This window comes from Lissotriton vulgaris, chromosome 1_1 (genome assembly GCF_964263255.1).
Source record: "Lissotriton vulgaris chromosome 1_1, aLisVul1.2, whole genome shotgun sequence".
NCBI lineage: Eukaryota > Metazoa > Chordata > Amphibia > Caudata > Salamandridae > Lissotriton > Lissotriton vulgaris.
In genome coordinates this window covers 2029486046-2029510223 of record NC_141685.1, presented here as the reverse complement: position 1 = coordinate 2029510223, position 24178 = coordinate 2029486046, and the positions used below count along the sequence as shown (strand labels likewise).

General features: G+C 41.5%; 1 protein-coding gene across 2 annotated transcripts in view; it reads left to right on the top strand.

Annotated features, from left to right (window-relative positions):
• IRAG2 (inositol 1,4,5-triphosphate receptor associated 2) overlaps nucleotides 1–24178 on the top strand; it is a 1414859-nt gene that overhangs the window by 1354508 nt on the left and 36173 nt on the right. For both annotated transcript variants that reach the window (XM_086920312.1, XM_086920307.1), the window contains one exon: nucleotides 17886–17972. In XM_086920312.1, coding sequence (XP_086776438.1) covers nucleotides 17886–17972 — 87 coding nt within the window. The remainder of the gene's footprint in view (nucleotides 1–17885; nucleotides 17973–24178) is intronic.

Here is a 24178-nt window from a genome sequence, read left to right as displayed (position 1 = left end):
AGGCCAGTCAATTAGCCCTTGGAGTCATGCTTGGGTCCTGGAATCAGAGCTGCAGGTCCAGTACTTCTCACCAAGGGAAGAGGGTAACAGAGCAGCAGTCTAGCAGAGCTGCAGTCCTTTCAGCAGCACAGCAGTCCTTCTTTATGGCATAGTCTACAAGCCAAGAAGTGTACTGAAAAGTTGGGTCTAAAGCTCCAATATTTGTACCTAGTGCCCAATTTGAATAAGAAAAGTTTCTAGAGGTTTCCACCCTCAGTGAGGTGCCAGGCATCCCCTTCCTCCCTGTCCTGGCCCCAACTTATCTGGGGTCACAAATGCTAAGTGACAAGCCCTTTGTGAGTGTGTTCAGGCAGAGCATTTGTGATGTGCAAGTGTGGTAGGTGACAGCTCCTTCCCCTCGTTAGTTCGGAGTAGCCCATCCTGCCAGCACCTAGTTTCCCTTTGTCTCAATGTCAGGGAGCAATACACAGGACCAGCTGGCAGCTACACCTAGTCATGCGACCCATGAACAGGCTGCAGGCACCAAATGGTTAGGACAAGAAAATGTCAACTTTTTAAGAGTGACATTTTCAGAATTGTGACTAAAAGTATAACTTTATCATTAAAGAGGGCTTTTAATAACAATTCCTTATGCACCAAATTTGACCTGTCCTCAATAGGAAGTTACAGCTTATTACATGTAATAAGGTACCTCCAATGTTATCCTATGGGAGAGGCAGCCCTTGTAGTAGTGAAAAACGAATTTAAGGGTTTTTCACTACCAGGACATGTAAAACGTAAAAGTACTTGTCCAACGTTTTAAATACACTGCCCCGTGCCCTCTGGGCTGTGTAGGACCTACACAAGGGGGTGACATATATGTATTAAAAAGTAAGGTTTTTGGCCTGGGAAAAGGTTTATTTTGTTAAGTTGACATGGCAGTTTAAGCCTGCACATACAGGCTGCAATGGCAGTCTGAGACCGGTTTAAATGGCAATTTAAGAAGGTGGCACAATGAATGATGCCGGCTCATTAGTAGCATTTGGTTTTTACCTACAGAGTTGCTGCAGTTGTCTGTTGTATGGCTGCGCACCTTACTCTTGTATAGTCCACAACTTCCATGGTCGACGGGCTCCAACAACCGTTATTCTGGCATGCCAAAATAAACTTGTTTCGACAGTTCCACCCAGGCTGCCGAACACACGGCGAGTGCTTCCGTGGGTGAAGGATGAATTCTTCTGTGTTCCACAACAACTTAAAAACAATCTGGAGCACACGCTAGGTATTTAAAATGATTTATTTATGAAAAATCTTTTCGCATACATATATCAATGTGGCCCCACTTCAAAGACGCACTCCACTGCAGATCTAGTAAAAGTAAAAATGCATTTTTAATTCAGAGTTCTTTGTTTGCCTAACGCTTTTCGGAGCTCAGCTCCTTGATCACAGGATACCAGAGTGCATGCAGACATACTCAAAGGCAAAACTTCTCAGCACATTTCAATTGGCCTTCAGTAAGTTTCACATGTGAGTTAATTTGTGTTCATGCTGGGATATGTGGTCCCTTTCAGACAGTGTTCTATCTCTTGTAGACTCTGTGCTGCATCACTAGATATGCATTTAAAAATAACCCTCCAGTGGGCCTCCAAATTATAAATGCTCCAAAATTTGTGGTGATTTACTGTCCCAACCAGCTCCAGGTTTTCATGGGCCCAATTCTGGGTGGTGCAGTCTTCACAGCCGGACTGCCGTTTAGGTACATGCCCATCAATGTGTCCCCACTTCAAAGACACACTCCACAGCATATCTAGTAAAAGCAAAATGCATTTTAATTCAGGGTTCTTTATTTGCCTAACGCATTTCGGATCTGCTGTGGAGTGCGTCTTTGAAGTGGGGACACCTTGGTGAACATATATATATATATATATATATATATATATATATATATATATATATATATAATGCCCCAAATGGGGCTCGAAGAAGTCCTTGGCTTTAATCCAGCGGCGGCGGCCGAGGTGCGAGATTCGAAGAGCCATCAGCGTTTCCTGCGCTCCCGGCTGACCAGCGCTACGGGCGGAATCCGCGGGACAGGCTACGGAGAGCACTGGGCGGAGCACGGAGTTCGCGGAGTCGGCAGCACGAACACCAGACGGCGCAGGAGGCACAGTGGAGCTCAGAGGAGCAGAGTGTCCGTTGTAGCGCTGCAGCGACTGAAACGGCTGCCAAATCGGAGTCTAAAGCGAGGACACTGGCAGTGGAGCAAACGGCGGTGGAACATAGCGCAGCTGAGACAAGCGCAGCGCAAGACAGCAAATGGTTATCCCCACGGCGACGACCCGAGAGGGTTGAGTGGATCCCAGACCACAACACACAAGGACTGCAAAGGCTGCAAAGGCTGCAAGGCTGACTCCGGTGGCAGGGGTAAGTCAGAAGCAGCGTGTGTGGTCAGAAGGGTGGTCAGAAGGGTTACAAGAGACTTTGGCTTTAAAAACTTCAACAGGCAAGATTGTGGGAGCAAGGGACAATACAAGGGACAATACACCAAGGTGGACCCTGACCCTAAGTCTGAGTTGCAACTTGACTAATGCTGAACGGATAAGAGTTTTTCGGCGACATCACAACTCATGGGCAAAAGCGGAAGATAGAAAAGTGGCTGAATCTGGAAAGAACTCCGTGGGGGTTAAGATGGCACCGAAAACCACTCGAGGGGGAAAGCCTAAAGCTCCTGAGTCAGGCGAAAATCTTGGCAAACAAATCTCTGGGCAGGTCACGAGAAAACAAGGGGGTGATAAGGCCAAGGATACTCACCCCCAATCTCATAGCGGTTTGAATGAGGAAGGGGCATCCGCCTGGAGCAAAACAAGAGCCAGAAAACAGGCTGCAATAAACTCGGCACAGCTAATAGGACAACTGAAGGGCATTGGCGGGTATTTTTCTCCCTCTAACATAATAAACACAGCTAAGCCGGATACTGACAACACGCTTGAACTACCCAGTACCCCAATGGCAGAGGCTCAGTGGGGCAATATCATGGACCTCAATGATATTGTGGATAGCATAGGGGAAGATATATGCCCCACTGAAGTAACGGCAACGGCAACGTCAATGGGGGTAAGCATGGATACCACCATTAGAGGGACTCCAGATACAACAAACACTATAGCGCAACAAACTGGGCTATTGGTACAAGAAATAACTGCAGATAGCGGCCTTAGCGGACAAGAGAACAATGTAGACCCAGTAGATAACTTTTACTCGGTTACAGACGGGTCTGATACATCTAAGGACACACAGTCTGACTTGGAAGAGAATGATGAGACAAATACAGATTCAAGTCTGGCCATAAGTCTGAAAGGGAGAAGCGGATCGCCAAAGGGGAAAGACCATGAACCAAGGAAAAAAAGATTGTCTAGGCGTCAGAGAAGCACGCAATCACAAGAGAAAGCTGGTAGTAGCCGCAGACGAGTCAGCGTGGCGAGCACTGAGACAGAACCTGGCTACACTGGGATTACTCAGCCACTGAGCATATCTACAACGAGATAGAGAACGAGAAGGAGGAGGATCCTAGTGCTGGGGGGGCACATGGACAAACACCTTCAGCGGAACCCACGCTTCAATTAATTCTAAATTCAATTAAACAACTGCAGGATGCAACAAAGGCAGAGGGGAAGAAAAACCGCATAGCGACCAACAACTACAAGGAGCTATTAAGAAGGTAGCCAAGATATGCACAGCCATCAATACAAGGATGACACACCTGGAGGACAGAACGGGCATGGTGGAAGACCAGCAAGCCAAAGACTCAGCAAGATTGATGGGGTACGAAAAGCGAATGGTGGATGCCCAGTGGAAGCTAGAAGATTTAGAGAACCGTCAGAGACGGAATAATTTCCGAATCCTGGGCATAAAGGAAGGGGCAGAAGGCGGGGACATTAGGGCATATACACTGAGAATGTTTAAAGGAGCTTTCCCAGAATTAAACCATTGGGACTGGGATAGGGAGGTACAAAGAGTACATCGATTCCCAATGACCTTAAAAAAGAAAGGGCCCACCGCTGCGGCAGCTGAGGGGGTACCAAGATCAAGAGCTATATTAGTGTATTTTGGCAACTTCTTACTGAGGGAGGAAGTATATGCAAAAGCTCGCCCCAATGCCAAACGACTGTTTGAAAGCCAGTCCTTTTTTTCAACCCCCGATTATTGTCATAGCACAGTCGAAAGGAGATGGAGACTCAGGGAACTACTGGATCCATGCCACAAGATGGGCCTGCAAGCATATCTAATGAACCCGGCAAAACTTAAAATAGTATATAGGAACTCCACCAGGGTTTTCTTTTCCGAAATCCAAGCAAAAGAATATATGGACACAATACGTGTTAGCGGAGAGACGAGCAATGAGGCGAGGGATCAATCTTGAAGACTTCTCTGATGATGTTTTTTCTAAAGAACTCGCGCATTTAGACAAAGAACATGTTGGTCTAAGATTGATTTAACCTGTCCAAAATATATAAAGAGGTAACATATGGATGAAAGAAGACTAGGGGCAAAGGGGTTGGGAATATCGGCTGGGCACAAAAACAAGGACAATGGTATATAATGATGAAGATAATAGTAAAGCTATGGTGATTTGGGTAAAGGGGATGTGAAGATATCAAACTGAAGCAATTTATTCAGGAGATCTAATGCAATTTTAAAGGTCGGCAAAGGGGAGTCGATAGCCAGACTCCATCACAGAGGCCAGAGGCCTGCTTGCTCTAATAGGTGGGGGGGGGAGGGGAAGGGGGAGGGAGGGGGGAAAAAACAAAAAATTCATCACATCAAGATAAGATAAAACAAGAAGAGGATCAGAGAAAACAAATTATAAAAGATGAGAGAATAGAAGGAAGGCTGAATGTTGATATGAGGATAAAACAAGAATATCAATGCGGATAGGCACACTGAATGTTTGTGGATTAAATGATGGAAGGAAGCGAAGGGAGGTGAAGGAGTACTTTAAAACCATGCATGTTGATTTGCTCTGTCTACAAGAGACGCATATAGAGGTGGCCCAAAAGGGATTACTGGGGCAGCTAGGGTTCCAACTGCTTTCTCATACGACACAAGGGACAAAGACTCGAGGGGTGGCTGTATTAGCACGACATGGCGGTGTGGTTGTTAAAAGACAAAAAGCAGATCCTTATGGACGTTGGGTGCTGAGGGAATGCCAGATGAAGGGGTTTAATTTTACTTTATGCTCCCTGTACGCTCCGACAGTTGATCATCCTGAAATGATCAACGGGATGAATTCACAATTGTCTAACTGGCCACAACCTTTGGTGAAATGTGGGGATCTAAACATTAACGGCCTGAATGGTCTATGGAAGAATGATCCCAAAAAATTTGGGGAGGAAAAAGAGAAGTCATGCGGCTTTGATAAGGCTTATGGAAGTTAATGGCTTAATAGATTTGTGGGAACAGCAACATAATGTTGGTGGGGGAAGTACGTATTTTTTGGCACCCCACAAAACATTAGCAAGGCTAGACTACTTTTTGGTCTACCCTACAATAGCAGCTATAGGTAACATGTATAGGCTCCCAAGGGTCATTTCAGACCACAATCCTCTGATTTTAGATATTTCAATCCCATCGCAACATAAACAAACCTCAAACTGGTCTTTTGAGAGGGCCTTACTACAAGATGCTAAGTATATAGAGTATATGAGAGAATGGTTGAAAGAGTTTTTAGAGGTAAACAGAGGAACAGCACCACTTGCTACAGTTTGGGACACAATGAAAGCAGGCATTAGGGGAGAGACACTTAGCTATTCAATAAGACGAAACAAGACAGAAAGGGAGAAGATGGCAGAGAACGGTGGCTAATATTGAGGAAGAACTTGTTGCTGCCATCAGGGCTAAGCAAGATACTACAATGATATTGCAGAAATTAACAATTGCTAAAGCTGCAGTGGGGGAAATATTTGCATCTAAAGCAGCAGGGAAATACCTGGCATGGAGGAAGGAACAATACGAATATAGCGAACAGATCGGCCGCATACTAGCTATACGAACAAGGCAGGCAACCACAAAGGGGGATATTGCGGAGATTATGCTTCAAGATGGAAGCAAAGAAACTACACCTAGGGATATATGCACAAGATTTCAAGAATTTTATCAGCTACTTTTTCTTCCGGATCAAGGGGCCAAGATAAGGGATATAGAGGAGTTTCTAGAAGGCGCAAACCTAGAAAGGCTGGATGAGGCCGATAAAGGGGGTCTGGAAACAATATTTAATCGAGAGGAAATGCAGAAAGCAATTTCTGATCTCCCAGCTGGAAAAGCTGTTGGCCCGGACTCCATCCCGCTAGAATTCTATAAAACCTTCTTGCCCGAAATAGAAGGGGACTTTTTTAATTTAATAACTAATATGCAAAATGGTATCCCCCCCCCCCCCCCCCTAGAGTCTTGGAGTGAAGCAGTGATGATTGTGTTCATTAAAAAAAATAAACCGCCGACTAACCCCGGGTCATATAGACCTATTAGCTTAATGAATAGCGACGCTAAAATTTATTCGAAAATTTTGGCAAATCGATTAGGGAGTTTAATAGGCAAGATCGTATCCCCCAGACAGCATGGGTTCATACCCGGGAGAGGCACTGCAGAGCATATTAGGAGAGTGTTGACTCTGTTTGATGGCACTACAGCCTCACAAGACCCTATGTCATTAATATTATTAGATGCGGAGAAAGCATTTGATAGGGTCTCGTGGGGATTCCTCTGGGCAGTGCTAGAAAAAGTGAATCTAGGGAGCATATATATAAATGTGGTAAGAGCATTATATTTTACTCCAAAAATAAAACTAAGGATTATGGGCGAAATGAGCAATATAATAACGATTGGGCGGGGAACCAGACAGGGGTGCCCGTGCTCTCCGCTCCTCTTTGCCCTATATATAGACGCATTTATACGAAAAATAGAACAAAACACAGATATTCGACCAATTTTTTTGAATGGATATGAAACAAAAATTCTGGGGTACGCGGACGATTTGACGGTTACATCAAGTGATCCCAAATCGGCCCTGGAAGCAATACAAAGCGAGGCAGTTATATATGGAAAACTATCAGGATACAGGTTAAATGCAGATAAAACACAGGTTGTAGTAAACCAAAAAATAACGTTGGTGGACCAAAGAATTACTGGAACAGCGATGTATCTAGGGGTTTTAATCACCTCTGATATATCAACAGTTGTGGCAAAAAATATAGAACCTATGATCAGCAAAGCCAAGCTCGAGTTTAACAGACTAAACAATCTACATTTGACCACAAATGGCAGGTGTAATATGATAAAAATGACATTTTTACCTAAAGTATTATATCTCTTTAGGACCATTCCCCTGTTATTTGACAATAAATGGTTTAGGGAGCTAGAAGGAGTAACAAACAGATTTATATGGGCAGGAGGAAGAACACTCCGCAGCCGAAAATTTATTCGCTACCTCGGGAACGTGGTGGGTTAATGCTTCCGGATTTTAAAGCCTATTATTGGGCCGCAGTTTTGCAGTACATAAGAGGGATGCTGGGGGGAGATATAACGGACAAATGGAGAGGGAGGGATGGGATTCCAGATGTATATGAACTTTTGGTCAAAGACTCGGATAGATGGCTTCTCAAATATGTGGAGAAAAGCTATTATAAGAAGGTACGCTTTAAAACCCTGGGGGCCGCTATAACAATATGGTCCACTATTAAAAAGAAGATAAAATTGGGCAGAATGAGCTATTATACACCACTATATGGGAATCCATCTCTCCCAGCAATATTCCATGACTCTGTAATGAAAGGCTGGGAAAGGCAAGGGATAAAAACTATAGGAGATCTGATAGGGGCGGCAGGGGTAATAATTACCTATGAGAGTGCGCAAAGGCTATATAATCTAAGCCATAGAGATTTTTATAAATATCTACAAGTTAGGTCAGTTATATCAAAAAAACGTGGGGGGGCGTTGATTCGCATCTCGATTTCCACCTCTCTTCATTGGCCACATTGAATCAATCACATAATAAGACAGATGCATGGGATTAGAACTATGCACGTGTTCAAAGTACCTAGCCACAGGGTAGGCCTGATCTTTGTTGTTTATAGCTCTAATGTGCTGGAGCACACGCTTGTGGACCGGCAGGCGAGTACTACCCACATACCTGAGTCCACAAGTGCACTCCAGCACATAGACCGCATAGTCTGTTTTACAATTTAGGCGTTTGGTAACTTCTCTAGGTGTTTGTGAGAATGGGACAACATACTTAGTCTTGTTGACCCCGTGTTTACACGCCTTACACTGTGTGCATTTCCTAAAGCCACTGCCTAGGGCCTTACAAGTGGTCGAAATTTGTGGTTCCAAGGTATTTTTGACCAATGATTTGGCCATAGATATTGATTTCCTGAATGTGAGGAGTGGTTTGTTCAACACTTTATAACCAATACATGGATCCCCCAATATGAGGTTCCAATTCTGATTAAATATTTTTCTGATGGCTGAGTGTTGCCGGCTGTACGCTATAATCATGTGAGGTCTGATTACTCATCATCCTTGTATGTATCAACATCCTTGTTTTTAGGGATGAGTGCAATGTCTCGGGATATAAGCTGCGTTCTTCTCTGGGCAGCCTCAATTGTGGCCTTGGAATATCCCCTAGCAAGGAATCTACATTTACTCGCCTCCTGTGCCAACTCGCATTCCTCATCACTGCTGCAAATCCGCCTGATACGCAACATCTCCCCATAGGGAATGCTCCGTATCAGGTGGCGAGGATGGTGACTTGCTGCATGCAGGATGGTATTACCCGCAGTGTGTTTTCTGAATAGTTTAGTTTGAATGCGGTTATTTTCATCATAGATTTCCATGTCTAGAAAATTAACAGACCCTGCATGAATGCATGATGTAAATTGTAGATTTAAGCTGTTAACATTCAGCCAGTTGGCACACTGAATTGCTGCCTCCTCCGTCCCTTTCCAAACAAAAAATAAATCATCAATATATCTGAGGTAGGTGACCACATGCTGCTCCATGATTATACGCAGATCCCCCGCCAGGACCTGTTCCTCCCACAGCCCCATGTGCAAACATGCGTAGCTGGGGGAGAAACAGGCCCCCATGGCGACACCTCTTACTTGTTGGTAGATTTGATTGTTAAACAAGAAGAAATTCTGCTCTAAACACATTTGAACCATGGATATATATGTATATATATATATATATATATATATATCAATGCTCGAAGGTGTCCACCTTTGAGTAGTACGCGAACAGCAGCTTGGTTTATGTATAGGTGAGGACGGGGATCCACTAGTAGACGCCGCTCCGTACGGGATCTGCCTGACGCGTTTCGAAGCTCCATCTGCTTCTCTTCAGGGGCTTTAACGGAAGAGGTGTGCGCAACCGCCGACCCACTTCCCCATTTTATGTATAACACACCCACCAATGGGAGGCTCAAATGAGACTATGCATTCTGGGAAGTGTGGTCCAGGAAGCACACAATCAAGTCCTGTATGGACTCCACAAGTGGGCCCGTCCTCGATTCCTACGCACACCGCTTCCGTTAAAGCCCCTGAAGAGAAGCAGATGGAGCTTCGAAACGCGTCGGGCAATCCATTACGGAGCGGCATCTACAAGCGGATCCCCGTCCTCACCTACACATAAATTAAGCTGCTGCTCGTGTGCTACTCAAGAGGTGGACAACCTGGAGCCACAATTTACACGCGGCAGTCCGGCCGCGGAGTATGCACCCGTTATCCTTGGGGGTCACGGAAGTGAAACAGCAGCCGTACATGGGATCGAGGGCGGGCCCACTTGTGGGGTCCATACAGGACTTGATTGTGTGCTTTCCGCACCACACTTCCCATAATGCACAGTCTCATTGGAGCCTCCCATCGGCGGGTGTGTCATATGGAAATTGGAGAAGTGTGTCAGCGGGTGTGCACACCGCTTCCGTTAAAGCCCCTGAAGAGAAGCAGATGGAGCTTCGAAATGCGTCGGGCAGATCCATTACGGAGCGGCATCTACAAGCGGATCCCCGTCCTCACCTACACATAAATTAAGCTGCTGCTCGCGTGCTACTCAAGAGGTGGACAACCTGGAGCGACAATATATATATATATATATATATATATATATATATATATATATATATATATATATATATTTTCACTGAAAAAACCATAGGTTATAGACCATATATAGTTAGGTATTCGCATTTACAAAACCTTATTTTACTCACACAAAACCATTGAAATTCCATATATAGTTAGTTGCACTAACTATACATCGCGCACCCGCAATCCACTGCTGATGATGTCACATATTACATCATTCATGACATGGTCAGTGACATCACTGATGACATCACTGATGACATCTCAAATGACATCACGGATGACATCTCAAATGACATCACTGATGACATCACTGATGACATCTCATTTGACATTACTGATCACATCACTGATGATATCATTCATGTGATAATACGATGAACCTCTTCAGACTCTAATATAACCTTAGATACAATCAGTGTAAACAGACACTCACAGACTGTCACTCATCCATGAAGTTACTCACACACCTAGTCAGTCATGCAAATAATCAATCACACCTCCATTTCCTCAACTATACAGTTATACAAACTTTACTTATTCAAACATATACTAACACATATTTACTCTCTTATACAATCCCTGATACAAGTTCACAATGATCCATACAGCCACTCACACATTCACTGGCTCTTATGCACAGTTATTTATATATGTCAACTCTCACATGTACTGTGTTTTACATATGTACTTACTTTTACATGTAGCACTGAGATATCCATTCACTCACCAATACACTCATGCACACAGTCAACCGCCCATACAGCTGTTTCCACATGCACTTTTGAAACCATACATCTAGTGAATCAACTGCTCACACATCTATGCACAGAGTCATACACCTCCCAGCCACCCACACACACACTCAGTCTCCCATACAAATACTTGGGCAACCAATCAATAACCCATATAGTTACTCATATAGCTACTTATCAACACATGCAACAGTTTACAGAACAACAGACATAATGATGCACAAATTAAGACAGTTTAGTCACTAACCCATGCACTCAGTGAGACACATTTAATCACTCACTCATACAGTCAGTCATGCACCTACTAGATCCTTCATCCAGACACTTATACATCCACTCATTCTTCAATATGTAAGACATATTTTAACTTTACAGAAACATACAGTCACTGGATGTTGTCATCAGTGATGTCATTTGAGATGTCATCAGTGATGTCATCAGTGATGTCACTGACCATGTCATGAATGATGTAATGTGACATCATCAGCAGTGGATTGCGGGTGCGCGATATATAGTTAGTGCAACTAACTATATATGGAATTTCAATGGTTTTGTGTGAGTAAAATAAGGTTTTGTAAATGCGAATTCCTAACTATATATGGTCTATAACCTATGGTTTTTTCAGTGAATTTTCAAGGTTTTGTAAATGCGAATTCCTAACTATATATGGTCTATAACCTATGGTTTTTTCAGTGAATTTTCAAGGTTTTGTAAATGCTAATTCCTAACTATATATGGTCTATAACCTATGTTTTTTTCAGTGAATTTTCAAGGTTTTGTAAATGCTAATTCCTAACTATATATGGTCTATAACCTATGTTTTTTTCAGTGAATATATATATATATACATACATATATCATCTGTATATCTATATAAATACAAACATAAATGCATGCATACATATACTTATATGCATACAGATGCATGTTATTTACATGAAAGTTGAAAAAACACTACTAAAAGCAAAGCTAAAAAGCCACCTCATTACAAACAGAATGGCTTTAACTTAAACGAGGGCGAGATCTATTGCATTTTCAATGCTTGTTTACTTTGGTTCCATCAAGAAGGCATTCAGATGTGTCACACATTTGCCATAAATTCTGAATGTTAGCACTCTAGTTGCACATTAGATCACTGTAGTAAAGCTACTGCTCACCAGGGACGTCTGCTGCTGGTATTCAAAGTGCATGTTTCAGTCTGCATGTCAGAATTTTTTTAATGAAATAGAAGAGGATTTGAGAAGTCACTCAAAATGATCCCTAATTTTTCTTTCTGAAGCACTAATCATACTTTCTATGGCAAAATTAACCCCCTCATGTTGTTCCTTTTTAAATTGAGTGTTTTCAGACTTACCACTTCATTCCAATCAAGATGGCTTCTGGTGTGCCATACTTTTGTCATAAGTAAGACTGTTGGCGCTCTAGTTGTTCTTTAGAACACTCTGGGACATTCTGTCATTGGGCTATACTTGGGGTACATCTGGGTGATATTTGGGCTACATTTAGGCTCTTTTGTCTCTGGTGGCCATCTTGGGAGACTGTATGTCAGAATTTTTTTAATGAAATTGAAGAGGGTTTGAGAAGTCACTCAAAATGTGCCCTAATTTTTCTTTCTGCAGCACTAATCATAATTCATATGGCAAAATATACCCCCTCCTTTTGTTCCTTTTTAAATTAAATGTTTTAAGAGTTACCACTTTATTCCAATCAAGATGGCTTCAGGTGTGCCATACCTTTGTAATAAGTAGGACTGTTAGCGCTCTAGTTGTTCTTTAGAACACTCTGGGACATTCTGTCATTGGGCTATACTTGGGCTACATCTGGGTGATATTTGGGCTACATTTGGGCTCTTTTGTCTCTGGTGGCCATTTTGGGAGACTGCATGTCAGAATTTTTTAATGAAATAGAAGAGGATTTGAAAAGTCACTCAAAATGTGCCCTGATTTTTCTTTCTGCAGCACTAATAATACCTTCTATTGCATAATATACCCCCTCATTTTGTTCCTTTTTAAATTAAATGTTTTAAGAGTTACCACTTTATTCCCATCACAATGGCTCCAGGTGTGCTATACCTTTGTAATAAGTAGGACTGTTAGCGCTCTAGTTGTTCTTTAGAACACTCTGGGACATTCTGTCATTGGGCTATACTTGGGCTACATCTGGGTGATATTTGGGCTACATTTGGGCTCTTTTGTCTCTGGTGGCCATTTTGGGAGACTGCATGTCAGAATGTTTTAATGAAATAGAAAAGGATTTGAGAAGTCACTCAAAATGTGCCCTAATTTTTCATTCTGCAGCACTAATCATACTTTCTATGGCAAAATATACCCCCTCATGTTGTTTCTTTTTAAATTAAATGTTTTAAGAGTTACCACTTAATTACAATCAAGATGGCTTCAGGTGTGCCATAGCTTTGTAATAAGTAGGACTGTTAGCGCTCTAGTTGTTCTTTAGAACACTCTAGGAGGCTGCAGTAGAACACAAAGGAATCAACTGACAGTCTCTGTCCTTGTTGGATGTACATGTTTTACTGAGAATGTCAGACTTCATTTTCACATGACTGAGAAAGATAATGTGAATTTACAGAAAATATGCTTTCAGTTTAGCTTATAGATCCCCTTCCAAACCACTGTGGGAAAATCATGAGATATTAGTTTTCTTTCAAACAATATTCATGATATCACAGCAGAAGGCTTTTTCACATGGTAAAATCACCTTAGAACCCACCACAATTCCTAAAACGAGTATGGTACCATCAACAAATGATTTATAATGTAACTAAAGTCCTAAAACCCTCTATTAACTACAATGCTTTTTAATGAGGTGCTATCATGTATATTGGTCCCAAGATGGCTGCCAACACTTCTTGGATGAAGTGCTGACAGCCAATCAGATCAGATGTGTGGTTAGGCTCCGCCCATATATATATCTTTTTTTGAACATAAATTACTCAAAATCCACTGGAGCACATATATTGAGACCTAGCAAAGGCACATCGGGCTAACAGTCCCTACAATTTTGCCAAGTTTCGTGCAAATCCATTTAGCCGTTCGAGCTAAAAGTGAGGCCAACCGCCCTATGGTAATTAACATGGGAAAAACGCGTTTTGGGACCCCCTTTTTTTCTCGGCCCCCCCTTGATGAAACCCCCCCCAAATTGTCAGGGGCTGCTCAGAAACAAAATGTTCCATTTTCCTGAAAATTTCAGCCAATTCCGTCCACAAACGCCAAAGTTATTAGACATAGAATTTTCAAAAGTCCCATAGAGAAAAAATCTTAACTATATATACCTACTGGCGACCGCCAGTAGGTAATATATATATATATATATATATCTCCAATACCAATTGCCCTTTGCATTAAGAGGTCACAACATATATATATATGTATGTATGTATATATGTATATATATATATATATATCTCTGCTACTCCACTCCGCAAGCAGGATACAAGCGCTCTCTTCTCCCGAAAAGAAACATGGAGCACAGACCCAAGTAGGTGAAAAAATTGTCGGTTTATTGAGCTGTTACTCAGTCGGCCATTATATTTATTATATTATATCCAGGTTCGCATCAGCAATCCCGGGGCACTCCCAGGCGGGTGCAGATTCCCGAGCTGATACTTACGGTGAAAATCGTAGCTCCAACTCGCTTCCGTTTATGAGAAACGTTACTCGCACTCCAGGGGTATAAGTTGCAAAGATTTATTTAGCCCACAGACAAAGTGTAACAAACGCGTTTCGGACCAAAGTCCTTCGTCAGTGTTTACAGTTTTAACCGCCTGACAGCATTATATATGTCATCGGAATGTAACTGACAACGGACTAATACAATAGTACATGTAAGTATGGCAGCCATTTCTAAATGGTTAGCAATAAATATTTCACAGTTCCTTTCATACCATATCGGATATGAAAGCCGCCATTTGTCACTGACCATGTCATGAGTGATGTAATATGTGACGTCATCAGCAGTGCATTACACGCGCAAGTTATAGTGAGTCCAACTAACTAGAACGTGGAAATTCAATGGTTTTATGTCAGTAAAATTTCCAGCTAACTATAACTGGTGTGAAACCTATGGTTTTTTTAGTGAATATATATATATATCAAACACATTTATATATTATTTTAAATCACGAAAATGTGAGGTAAAGACCAAAATGTATTCCAACGCATTGTAAAGGTCAACGTTAGTATTACATGTGACTTCTGACTCTGCATCCATGATATGGGGATAAACAATGACCGTACAGAACTATTACTGCGATAGTTGTGTTTCTTTACACAAACTCTATCACAATTCCTTAAACAGGCTTAAGCCTCCTGTTCGGGAAGCAAGAAAGTTATTAACAATGCTCACATAACTTCTTTCTTAACAAACATACTCCTAAGATAAAAATAGCCATCGAAAACAATGCATAAGGTAATACTTCAGTGTTTTTGCAGTGAATGCTTCCTTCCTGGTCACTCGATTGGGAGTGGCTGTAGACAGATTTATATGTTCATTATAAAACATGCAACCTAACTTTGTGGTTCCCCAAATAACATGCACCTAAACTGGATTTAACAGGAGACTATCTTTAGCAAAAGTAACGCATCCGTTCCACCTATTAAAGAGGTCATTTAATCTACATGTTCCTTGTTGCTCACTAAAGGATTGTGACATATAGGAGGTCTCCAACGTAGTTGCATATATATCATTCAGGTCATCCATTAGCATTTTATCCCAGAATCTAGCGTCAATGGTGTAGCAAATAGGTTATGCACTTTATGTTCCGCAGGATTTATCACGTTTCACTAATCATTTTTTGGACTTGTGCTTTGAGTGGTAAAATGATTACTGGAGTAAAACTCATGGTAAATGGACTGAGTGTTAACCACCAGTATCTTCCCTTTAAGATCAGGCTTCTGCTGTGCAGCTAGGGTAAGATGCTCTGGGATTGTTACGTGTAAGCTCAGGCATGTGCGTGCTGTGCACACAGGACTACTATCTTGCTCAGCCTAGTATCTGGGTACATGTAGCCTTTTGCAGAAGGAACTCTTCAAAGATTAGTACTGATCTGAGGTAGGCCTTGTAATATGAGTGGGCATTCATAGTGTAGGTCTGGTGCGCTTACTGAAGGTCTGTGGTACTTAAACTGTATTGCATATTATAGGTGAACTTTGCACTAATGTGCAGTTTTGCCCCATTTCCTTAACAGATGTTACATAGTCCCCTAATCTCAATGGCAACATTGTGCTATGCTCAGTCGGGCATCATTACTATTTGTAATAGAGGGTTTGACTCGTTATCTGGCTATTTGGCATTGGTGGCATTCTAGAAAGGTATCCACTACAACTTGATGAGCATGGAAAACTACACCCACTGCCTCACAGCTCTTTGACTACTGCGCCCAAGTGTCCTTTTTGAGTCAAATCAGTGACTATTTTGCGCAAACTCTTTGGAATTCATATTTTTGTTTTTTAGACAGGTGCTAGTCACTTGTTATTTCCCATGCCGTTGGCAGTTACAATACTGTTGTTAACTCTGCTACTATGGTCATTACACAAAAAGAGACAAAAGATGTGTGGAAATTAACTCTTAGGCAAAAATGACACAAGTTTCCACTCTAATTACTAGAGAAGCAAACCTTGACAAAGCAAATAGGTCTGGCATTGGTGGCTAAGCTATTGGCTTTGTCGATGCATGTTTCTCTTTGAGAATGGTGTTTGTACAGTATAATAAAAAACATCCAAAGGAAACACGCTTTTACAAAACCAGTAGAAAAGCAGTCAATGCCAGACCTATGGACTTTGCCAATTCTTGTTTAACAAATAGCTGTGGATTTTGGGAGTTATTTCCTGATTAGAATCATTTGTGCTGATTAATAGGAGTCATTTGCAATTGAGACGATAATGGCGATTTTTCCAGAGCTATATTTTTCTGACCTATGCTTAAACTAGGCCTCGGCTCGATCCCGTATTAATCTGGCTGCTGTTTCATAATATTCATTCTTGCTGACAATGCACACAGCATGATGTGCATTGTTTGTTTTCTAATGACATGCTCTTAAAGAACTGTGGCGGAAGCCTTTAGATACATTTCAAGGCTTTCCTGCTCACACACTGCAGTTCGTTCAGTAATGAGTCTTTTCATTGTTGTTTATGTAACGATATTTGTTCTGACATTTCCGATGACATTCGGTCAGAAGAGGCATAATACTTATTCATTTAGGGGATAGTTCTAAGATGGTGGTATTAGGCTTTATAATGTTTTGTTGGCATATGGCTACAATTGAGCACCTCATGCAGACTGTGTAATTTCCATTACTTTGTATTACCAAATTTTCTATAAAAGACCCTCAGGATTGGGGATGAGCCATATCTTTTGCCTCTACCAGGGATGTTGTCAGATTTTCTATCGATTTTAAATGCGAGTCTTTATAGCCATTGTCTTATGGCTGATTATTTAAACCTGACTATAAATTGCTACCTTCTGTATTTTACTTTAATAAACCTGCTTGGTTTCTAAATTTACTGAGCTCAGGCTCCCTTTTTGAATCAATTACATTATTGACTGTATTTTGAAATCCTGTTTCGAATCTTATTACTAGGGACACATAGCCTCACCTATTCTCGAGGAAAATACTGTCCCTCAATAGACTCTATTGTTGTGCAGATTATCTAAAAGATAGTTCCCCACAGTCCATTGCCCGGAAATATTATATGAACATTTTTTTAATACATTTACAACAACCCATCCAGTGATGCGTGGCAGACTTAGAAATCTGCTGTATGTAGTGAAGAGGTTCTACATGAAAGTAAATAAATGAAGTACAGTTGGTAACGTGTTCATTGAAAGTGGCAGTTTACATTGCGTTCATATGCATACCTAAATGCCTTATTTTTGGGCTTAATCATTTGCTATTTTGGATTGCAAATTGTAATTTCAGACGTGTTCTGCTATTTATCAAATTTGATGGTATCTTATTTAAAAAAAATTTAAGTTCTAAATATACATTTATTTCATTCAACAGGCAAGACAAAGCACTACAAAATGATGAAGTGAAAGCACACATGAGTCACTTGGAAGGAAACAAACAGAATGCAAAGCAATCTTCAATGTAAGTTGTGGAGACGGGTTGTAATTTGTTTGAAAGAGAAAGATGTGTAAAAGTGGATCATTGTGCCTTTTGGCTCAATGTAGTCAAATGTTCGGTCAATCTGCACGTTTCACCACAACCGCCGTGGAGAAATCTTTAATTTTCCAATATAGCTGAATTTGCCATGGGATTGGACTAGATAAGCTGATGCATTGTGGTTTTCCATTAGATGTTGCTGGTACCAAGCAGTCAGTTTATTTTTGATAACCGATTCTGCTGTAACCACAGGGTTTTTCTATTCTTTGACACCCATTTGATCCTCACTGAATCCTCTGCCGCCAATAGCTGGTGTGATATCTGTTTCAATTTAGCCATGTGTGTGACAAGGAAAGGTGGGTGACGAGCATTTGCAAAGCCAATGGGTCCCGCTTTTGAGCCATGTTAGCTCCACAAGCTTTTTTTTCTCACTCTACATCATCCGCAAAATGCAGATGCTGTACAGCATGAATTATGGAAAAAACAGGCGCCATTTTTTAAATTTATCGATCTCCGAAGGATCAGTAAAAATATAGAATGTGAAAGTAAAATGGTGCAAAAGAGCTTTGATTTATAATCTAGAAGAACCGGCAGAAACTTGATGCCTGACCCTTCAAAAAGCTAGAATTTTATCAAACAATAGGACAGCAGAATGGGGATTGTAGGACGTTTTTGTTGTGGTCCCTTGTGTAGGGGATTTTTGGCAAAGTCCTTGTATCCCTGGGTGTTCCTCATTAAAAGGTGGTTGGTGATTGGTAATGGCATCTGTGGAGATGATGTGATAATTCATACATAGAATTTCCAAAGGATTTTTTTTTAGTTGGGTTCTTCAGCACACTAGCTTAAAAGTACTGGTCATTCCCTCGTCAAGATGTTGGTAGATTTGCTGAGAACACAGTCTCTATTAGCGATTGAAGGTTAAGGCAATGCTTTGAAAAGCAAAGCCCTAAACTTGGTGGACTTATGACTCCAAGATCTCCTTCCATGAAGTGACCAGGGCAGTGCCTTATACAGCTAGACTGAGAAACTTGAGCAATGCAAGCTGTCTTCTCTAAAAGGCCATTGGATTGGCTTCATTGAAAACCTGGGTCCCTTAAGAGTAAGGGGGCTAAAGTGCTACAAGGCAAGATGAGTTTTACTTTTAAGAAGGATCAAAATTGATAGTACTAAGCTTGCTCTGATGAGAGAACTGCGAAGATGATTGCCGATGAATGATTTAATTAGAAATTAGAAAAGAAAAAATAAACTCCTCTACTCCACTGGTAGTATTTGTTCTGTTACTCTCAAAAAAAGATAGTTCTTAAGTTGTAAGCTCTTTTTCCAAAAACCTCCATATACATCCATTGAGAAAGAATGCCTTGCTTATCTGTTGAGATGCAGTGTTACTCCAAAATTCTTTCTCTTTTATCTGCTGGCATGAAGCCCGAGCTATCATAAATGCCTGAGATTCATTCAAGCATTTCTTCTATTACCTTGCTGTTTGTTGTAATTATCTATTGGAGCGTCATTTTTTATTGTCATAGGCTATGCAACTTCCCATTGCCAAAAAAGGACTGGAACCATCAGGTTCTCCAGTGCTTCCTAGGTCCTCCATCCTTTTCATTTATGGTTAGGCATCATGTGGGCTCTCCTCAGTCCAACTTGAAATATCACATCCATATTTTCTCTCTGCTCGTCGGTGTTCTATTGGGAAGAGAGTTCCTGGGAGACTGTGAGGAACGAGTCTATAGATAATAGCTGGCGTGACTCGGAGACGCTTGACGGTGCTGGACGTTTATTATGACCTGATCTTCGCCCAGACCTGAACATCGGAACAAATCACGCATTTGAATGCAAGGTTGTTTCGCAAATATGAAAAACTGTCAAATGAGATGCTTGGTGTGATATACCATAGCGAAGACGATTTTTGACTATAGACTGGGATTAGCTACCGGTTTTGAATGTGGTAAAGCACTGCTTGTTTTGTTTGCCCATTGTCCTGATGAGGCCTGAAACTGTTTGACAGGCCGAAACGCGTCGACAGTTTATTATTGATCTCGACACACTTTGTTTGACTTGGAAATAATATGGGATATATGCCCGAGGAGTTGGAGTGACTTGAGAAGCCATAGAAACATTGAGTTGTGCTTCATTGACTCCTAAATACAATTGTGGTGTTCGAAAAAGGAATTAAGGTTACAAGAGACATTACCAATTTTCCTTATTTGTAAGCTATTGGGCTTCAGACATAACCCATGGATTAAGGGTCAACAATTGGATAATCTTATTTGTTATTTGTTTTTTGCTTGTATGTCCTGTTGAGAATTGCTTGACACAAGAGAATAGATATTGTGTGATTTCTTGATGTGTATGATTACAATACTAAAGATCTCTACAAAATTTTGAAAAGATTACTAAAAAGATAAATGATATCACTTATGTGTTTTGTGTTTTGTGAGAAAATTAACCATAAGATGAACATGAAAGTAGTAAATTGGATTTAGTCACTGTAAATGTGTATAGTGGAGAGGGATAATTGATGGTATCCTTGTCCGTAAATAATTACGTTTAAATTAAACACCATTGGCATCACCTGTATTTTGCTAGTCTATTGGGAAGAGAAGCAGGCAAGAGCGGTGGGGCCAGGTTGAGGGTGATTTTGACCGTCAGCGACGAGGGGATATGTATTACTTATTTAATTTTCCCTCCTGGTCATCTGTCAAACCCCCTGCCCTCTCCTTCCCACCCCACCAACCCGGCCTCACCGCTCTTACCTGCACAGGCCGCTCCTGGAAGCAAGGGCAGTGTCCCTTGGATGCACACATGAGCTCAAATAGGTTCCGCGGACTAGATTCTTTTCTCTGCATACATTCCCATTCTTGACCTACATAGCAACATGTACCTATACCAGTACATCACAGTCATGGTGGATCAATAAGCATGATAATGTGTATGTCTCGCATTGGCCATGCTTGGTCGCTCCTGCGGACAGGACGCTGCTGGTGAGATGTTGGCAGAAGGGATCAAACCTGTGCCTATCGAAAGAAAGGACAACATGGGATTCACATCCTGTCCTTAAACTGCCGTGTTAATCAAGCAAGGATGAAGAGAGGTGGACCTTCCCTATAAAGGAAAGGGGCCAGGAAAACTGTTTCTTTTCAGCCACAAGGGAGTCATTGTAGCGGCTGTCACATTTCGGACCCAGTTGGGACCAATCACAGAATACATCTTCATCCAGGAATCTGTCTATATCTTGCTAACACCCTAAACATTGTTCCACTGTAAAGATACAAACAGTATCGTTATCTGCAGGAAGATGGCTGTACTTTCTTGAACCCAGGCCCGTTTCGTTTGAATATAAAACCAAATTTTGGTATTAAATGTCTTTCATTTGTGTGAACATAAATAAATGGAAGTAGCCTATTTTGGATGTGGCTGTCCGATTTTTCCAGTCTGAGAAACTTTTTTTTTTCCTTCTTTATCCTGGTCTGTGTAAAGTTACTTCGACTCTTTGAAATCCACATCCCATTCACCCAAGTCCTGCTGTTGTGTGTTTAGGCAGATTTTCAATAAACTCGTTAAGAGTAAGCCTGCTTAAATTTCTGAACTCTCCCAAAACTTTGGTGCCACCTGTCTGCCTATATCTGCATTGTGGAATCCGCAGAATTGGATCGAAATAGGACAACTGCTGAATGAATTGTGTCGTTTTGTAAATGCTCTCTTCCTTAAAGAATTTAAATTGCACCAGTGATGGCGCAGAGGCTTGAGTCAAAACTCTGGTCCAAGATCAAGAGTTGCATACTAAACAACTTTAGAACCAGCTCGCCCTCATTGTCAGGAAAAATAGGGCTCTCCCTCTTGTTTCAGGAGAGTGTTTGTTTATGAAACAAAGATTTACTTCCAGACTGATCTTAACTCCTATCTTTAAATAGTCACATCAAGCTTCAGTTGGTGCTCCAGTCGTGATGTGAGCGCATATATTCATTCCAAGGTGCCCCTTGCCTGACTATGGGCAAACATACCAGAAAAATCAACTTTCATTCCCTTGAGCGCCATTCTTCAAGGTCATCTCGAGGGTGAAAACCTAAGAACCGTATCTAGGTGTCATGGGCGTCAGCCTTTGACACGAATGTCTATATTTGGTGAAACAATTAAAAAACAAATTTTTAAATAGAATTTTGGATTGCATTAACTGGAATCACTGGACATTCCACAGTCCCAACAGAGCAATTAAGCTATGGGGTAGAAAGGTGTGGCACCACTAATGTAATAGGGAGTTTTTACTGATGGTCACTATTAAAACCCATTTTGGAGGGCCAGCCAGCATAGGCTACTGGGCCCAACCGTGGTGGTTGAAGCCTTTTCCTCCGGATCTCCCTGGCCTCGACCCTTTCTGGATCCCGTTCAACAGGGCCATGTACCCCTTCTCCACTTGAATCTTGTGGTAGTTGTGGTCTAGCAGTTAAGGTTCCCTCTGAGGGGATGAAGATACAGGTGAGTGAACATGACTGACCGATAACTCAAAATGCAAACAGTACAAATAATAAATCAACATCCTGCAAAATACTTGCTTTTATAAGAAAAAGTAGTATTTTATTTCTAACTGTACACATGCAAAGAGATGAGTCATTCACATACAACACAATCTCTACATTTAGATACCAGATGAAGCCCACTACCACTCATGGAGCAGGGTGACCTCCCTCATACCTAATACAGGTAGACGTTTATGTTCCAAAGTCACATACTTTCAACTTGCTGTGTTACTCAGAGGGCCTGGGTTGGTGTAGGGGTGGCTTCTTCATAGCCCGCCAAGCACAATGCATTGTCACCAATAGAAAAAGTCACCCTGCCAGGAATGATAAATGGAGGTCCCAGATGGGATCCGTATTTGATTAAAAGGGGAGGAGATTTCAGGAGAATACCTAGAACCAGAGGGACGAATGGACCACAAAGAGGATCATAGAAAATATATATTTGTTTTATTTTGTTGATTTAGTGCATTTGGTCATATTAACAACGTGTTCAGAGATTGTACATATAAAAAATTCCTAGAGTCATCGGTGCTGTTCATCATTTTTAGAGACAAATTCATAAAAGATACACAAAAGGAAAACATAAACAAGATATATGGTGTTCCACTCACTCCGGGAAATAAAACAGGGGGCTCAACAGGCACTCTGGTCTAAAAGTTCATTCATACTCGAACACATTCAATCACTTCATATAAATAATAAACATAAAGCCTGCAACAAAAACAAGATGGGATTATGGTTGCATGGACGTAGGTGTACTTTATGAAAGGCAAGGAGATGGAATTTTGTTGCCTAAAAATGATGAACAGCACCGATGACTCTAGGAATTTTTTATCGTCTTTGCGGGTGTTTCGGCGGGACAAGGGCTGTGGATGGGCGCCGGCTGCTTTATTACGAACGGCCTACTGGAACACAGTGCCCACACCCTCCTCCCTGGGACAGATAGGACCTCCTGTCCTCTGCAATTCCTACAAATTACTCAGAATACGAATTGAGTCACACACAAATTAAGGTTGCAAGAACGTTCTTACTTTCTGTTCAGGAACCCTGCAAAGCACTGTCTTCACCGTTTGAAAATACTTTTACAGTTCAACCCTGAATGTTCGACATTGGAAGGAAAATATACATATTCCGGCTCGCACATTAGAACCACAGTGTCTGGGAAGGCGCCCCTTGGACCCCCGTTTCTTTAACACTCGCTTAAAAAGCGACGTATCAAAACTTTAAAAGCCCTGAAGAAGTCCCAGCTTGGGACGAAACGTGTCTGCTGTTTGTTTTACTGAAAACTGAAAATAAAGATCTGAAGATTAACAACATCTCTTTGAGAAATAATTCATCCTTGTGCTTAATACCACTTGCACTTATTGTTTTGTCCTTTGTGGTGCACCTTTGCTGTTGTTTTGTTTGCACTGTGATTCCCTAGGGAATAGGCATAGTAATGATGGGTGCCATCCAGTGTGCACACAATTCCCTTCATTTAACTTAAGGGCCTAGAATATTACGGGGAGAAAGGTAGTCAGGTGCTGACATTAGGAAGGGTCCATCGTTGTAGTTGTGTAGCGCACACCTGATGTGTGTGCTGGCAGTGCATGTGTTTTGAAAGAAACATCCTGGTTGAAGGCAGAAAAGCTTCAGTGCTGAAAACTGCACGCATATGGAGTGTGTGCAAGGAATGTA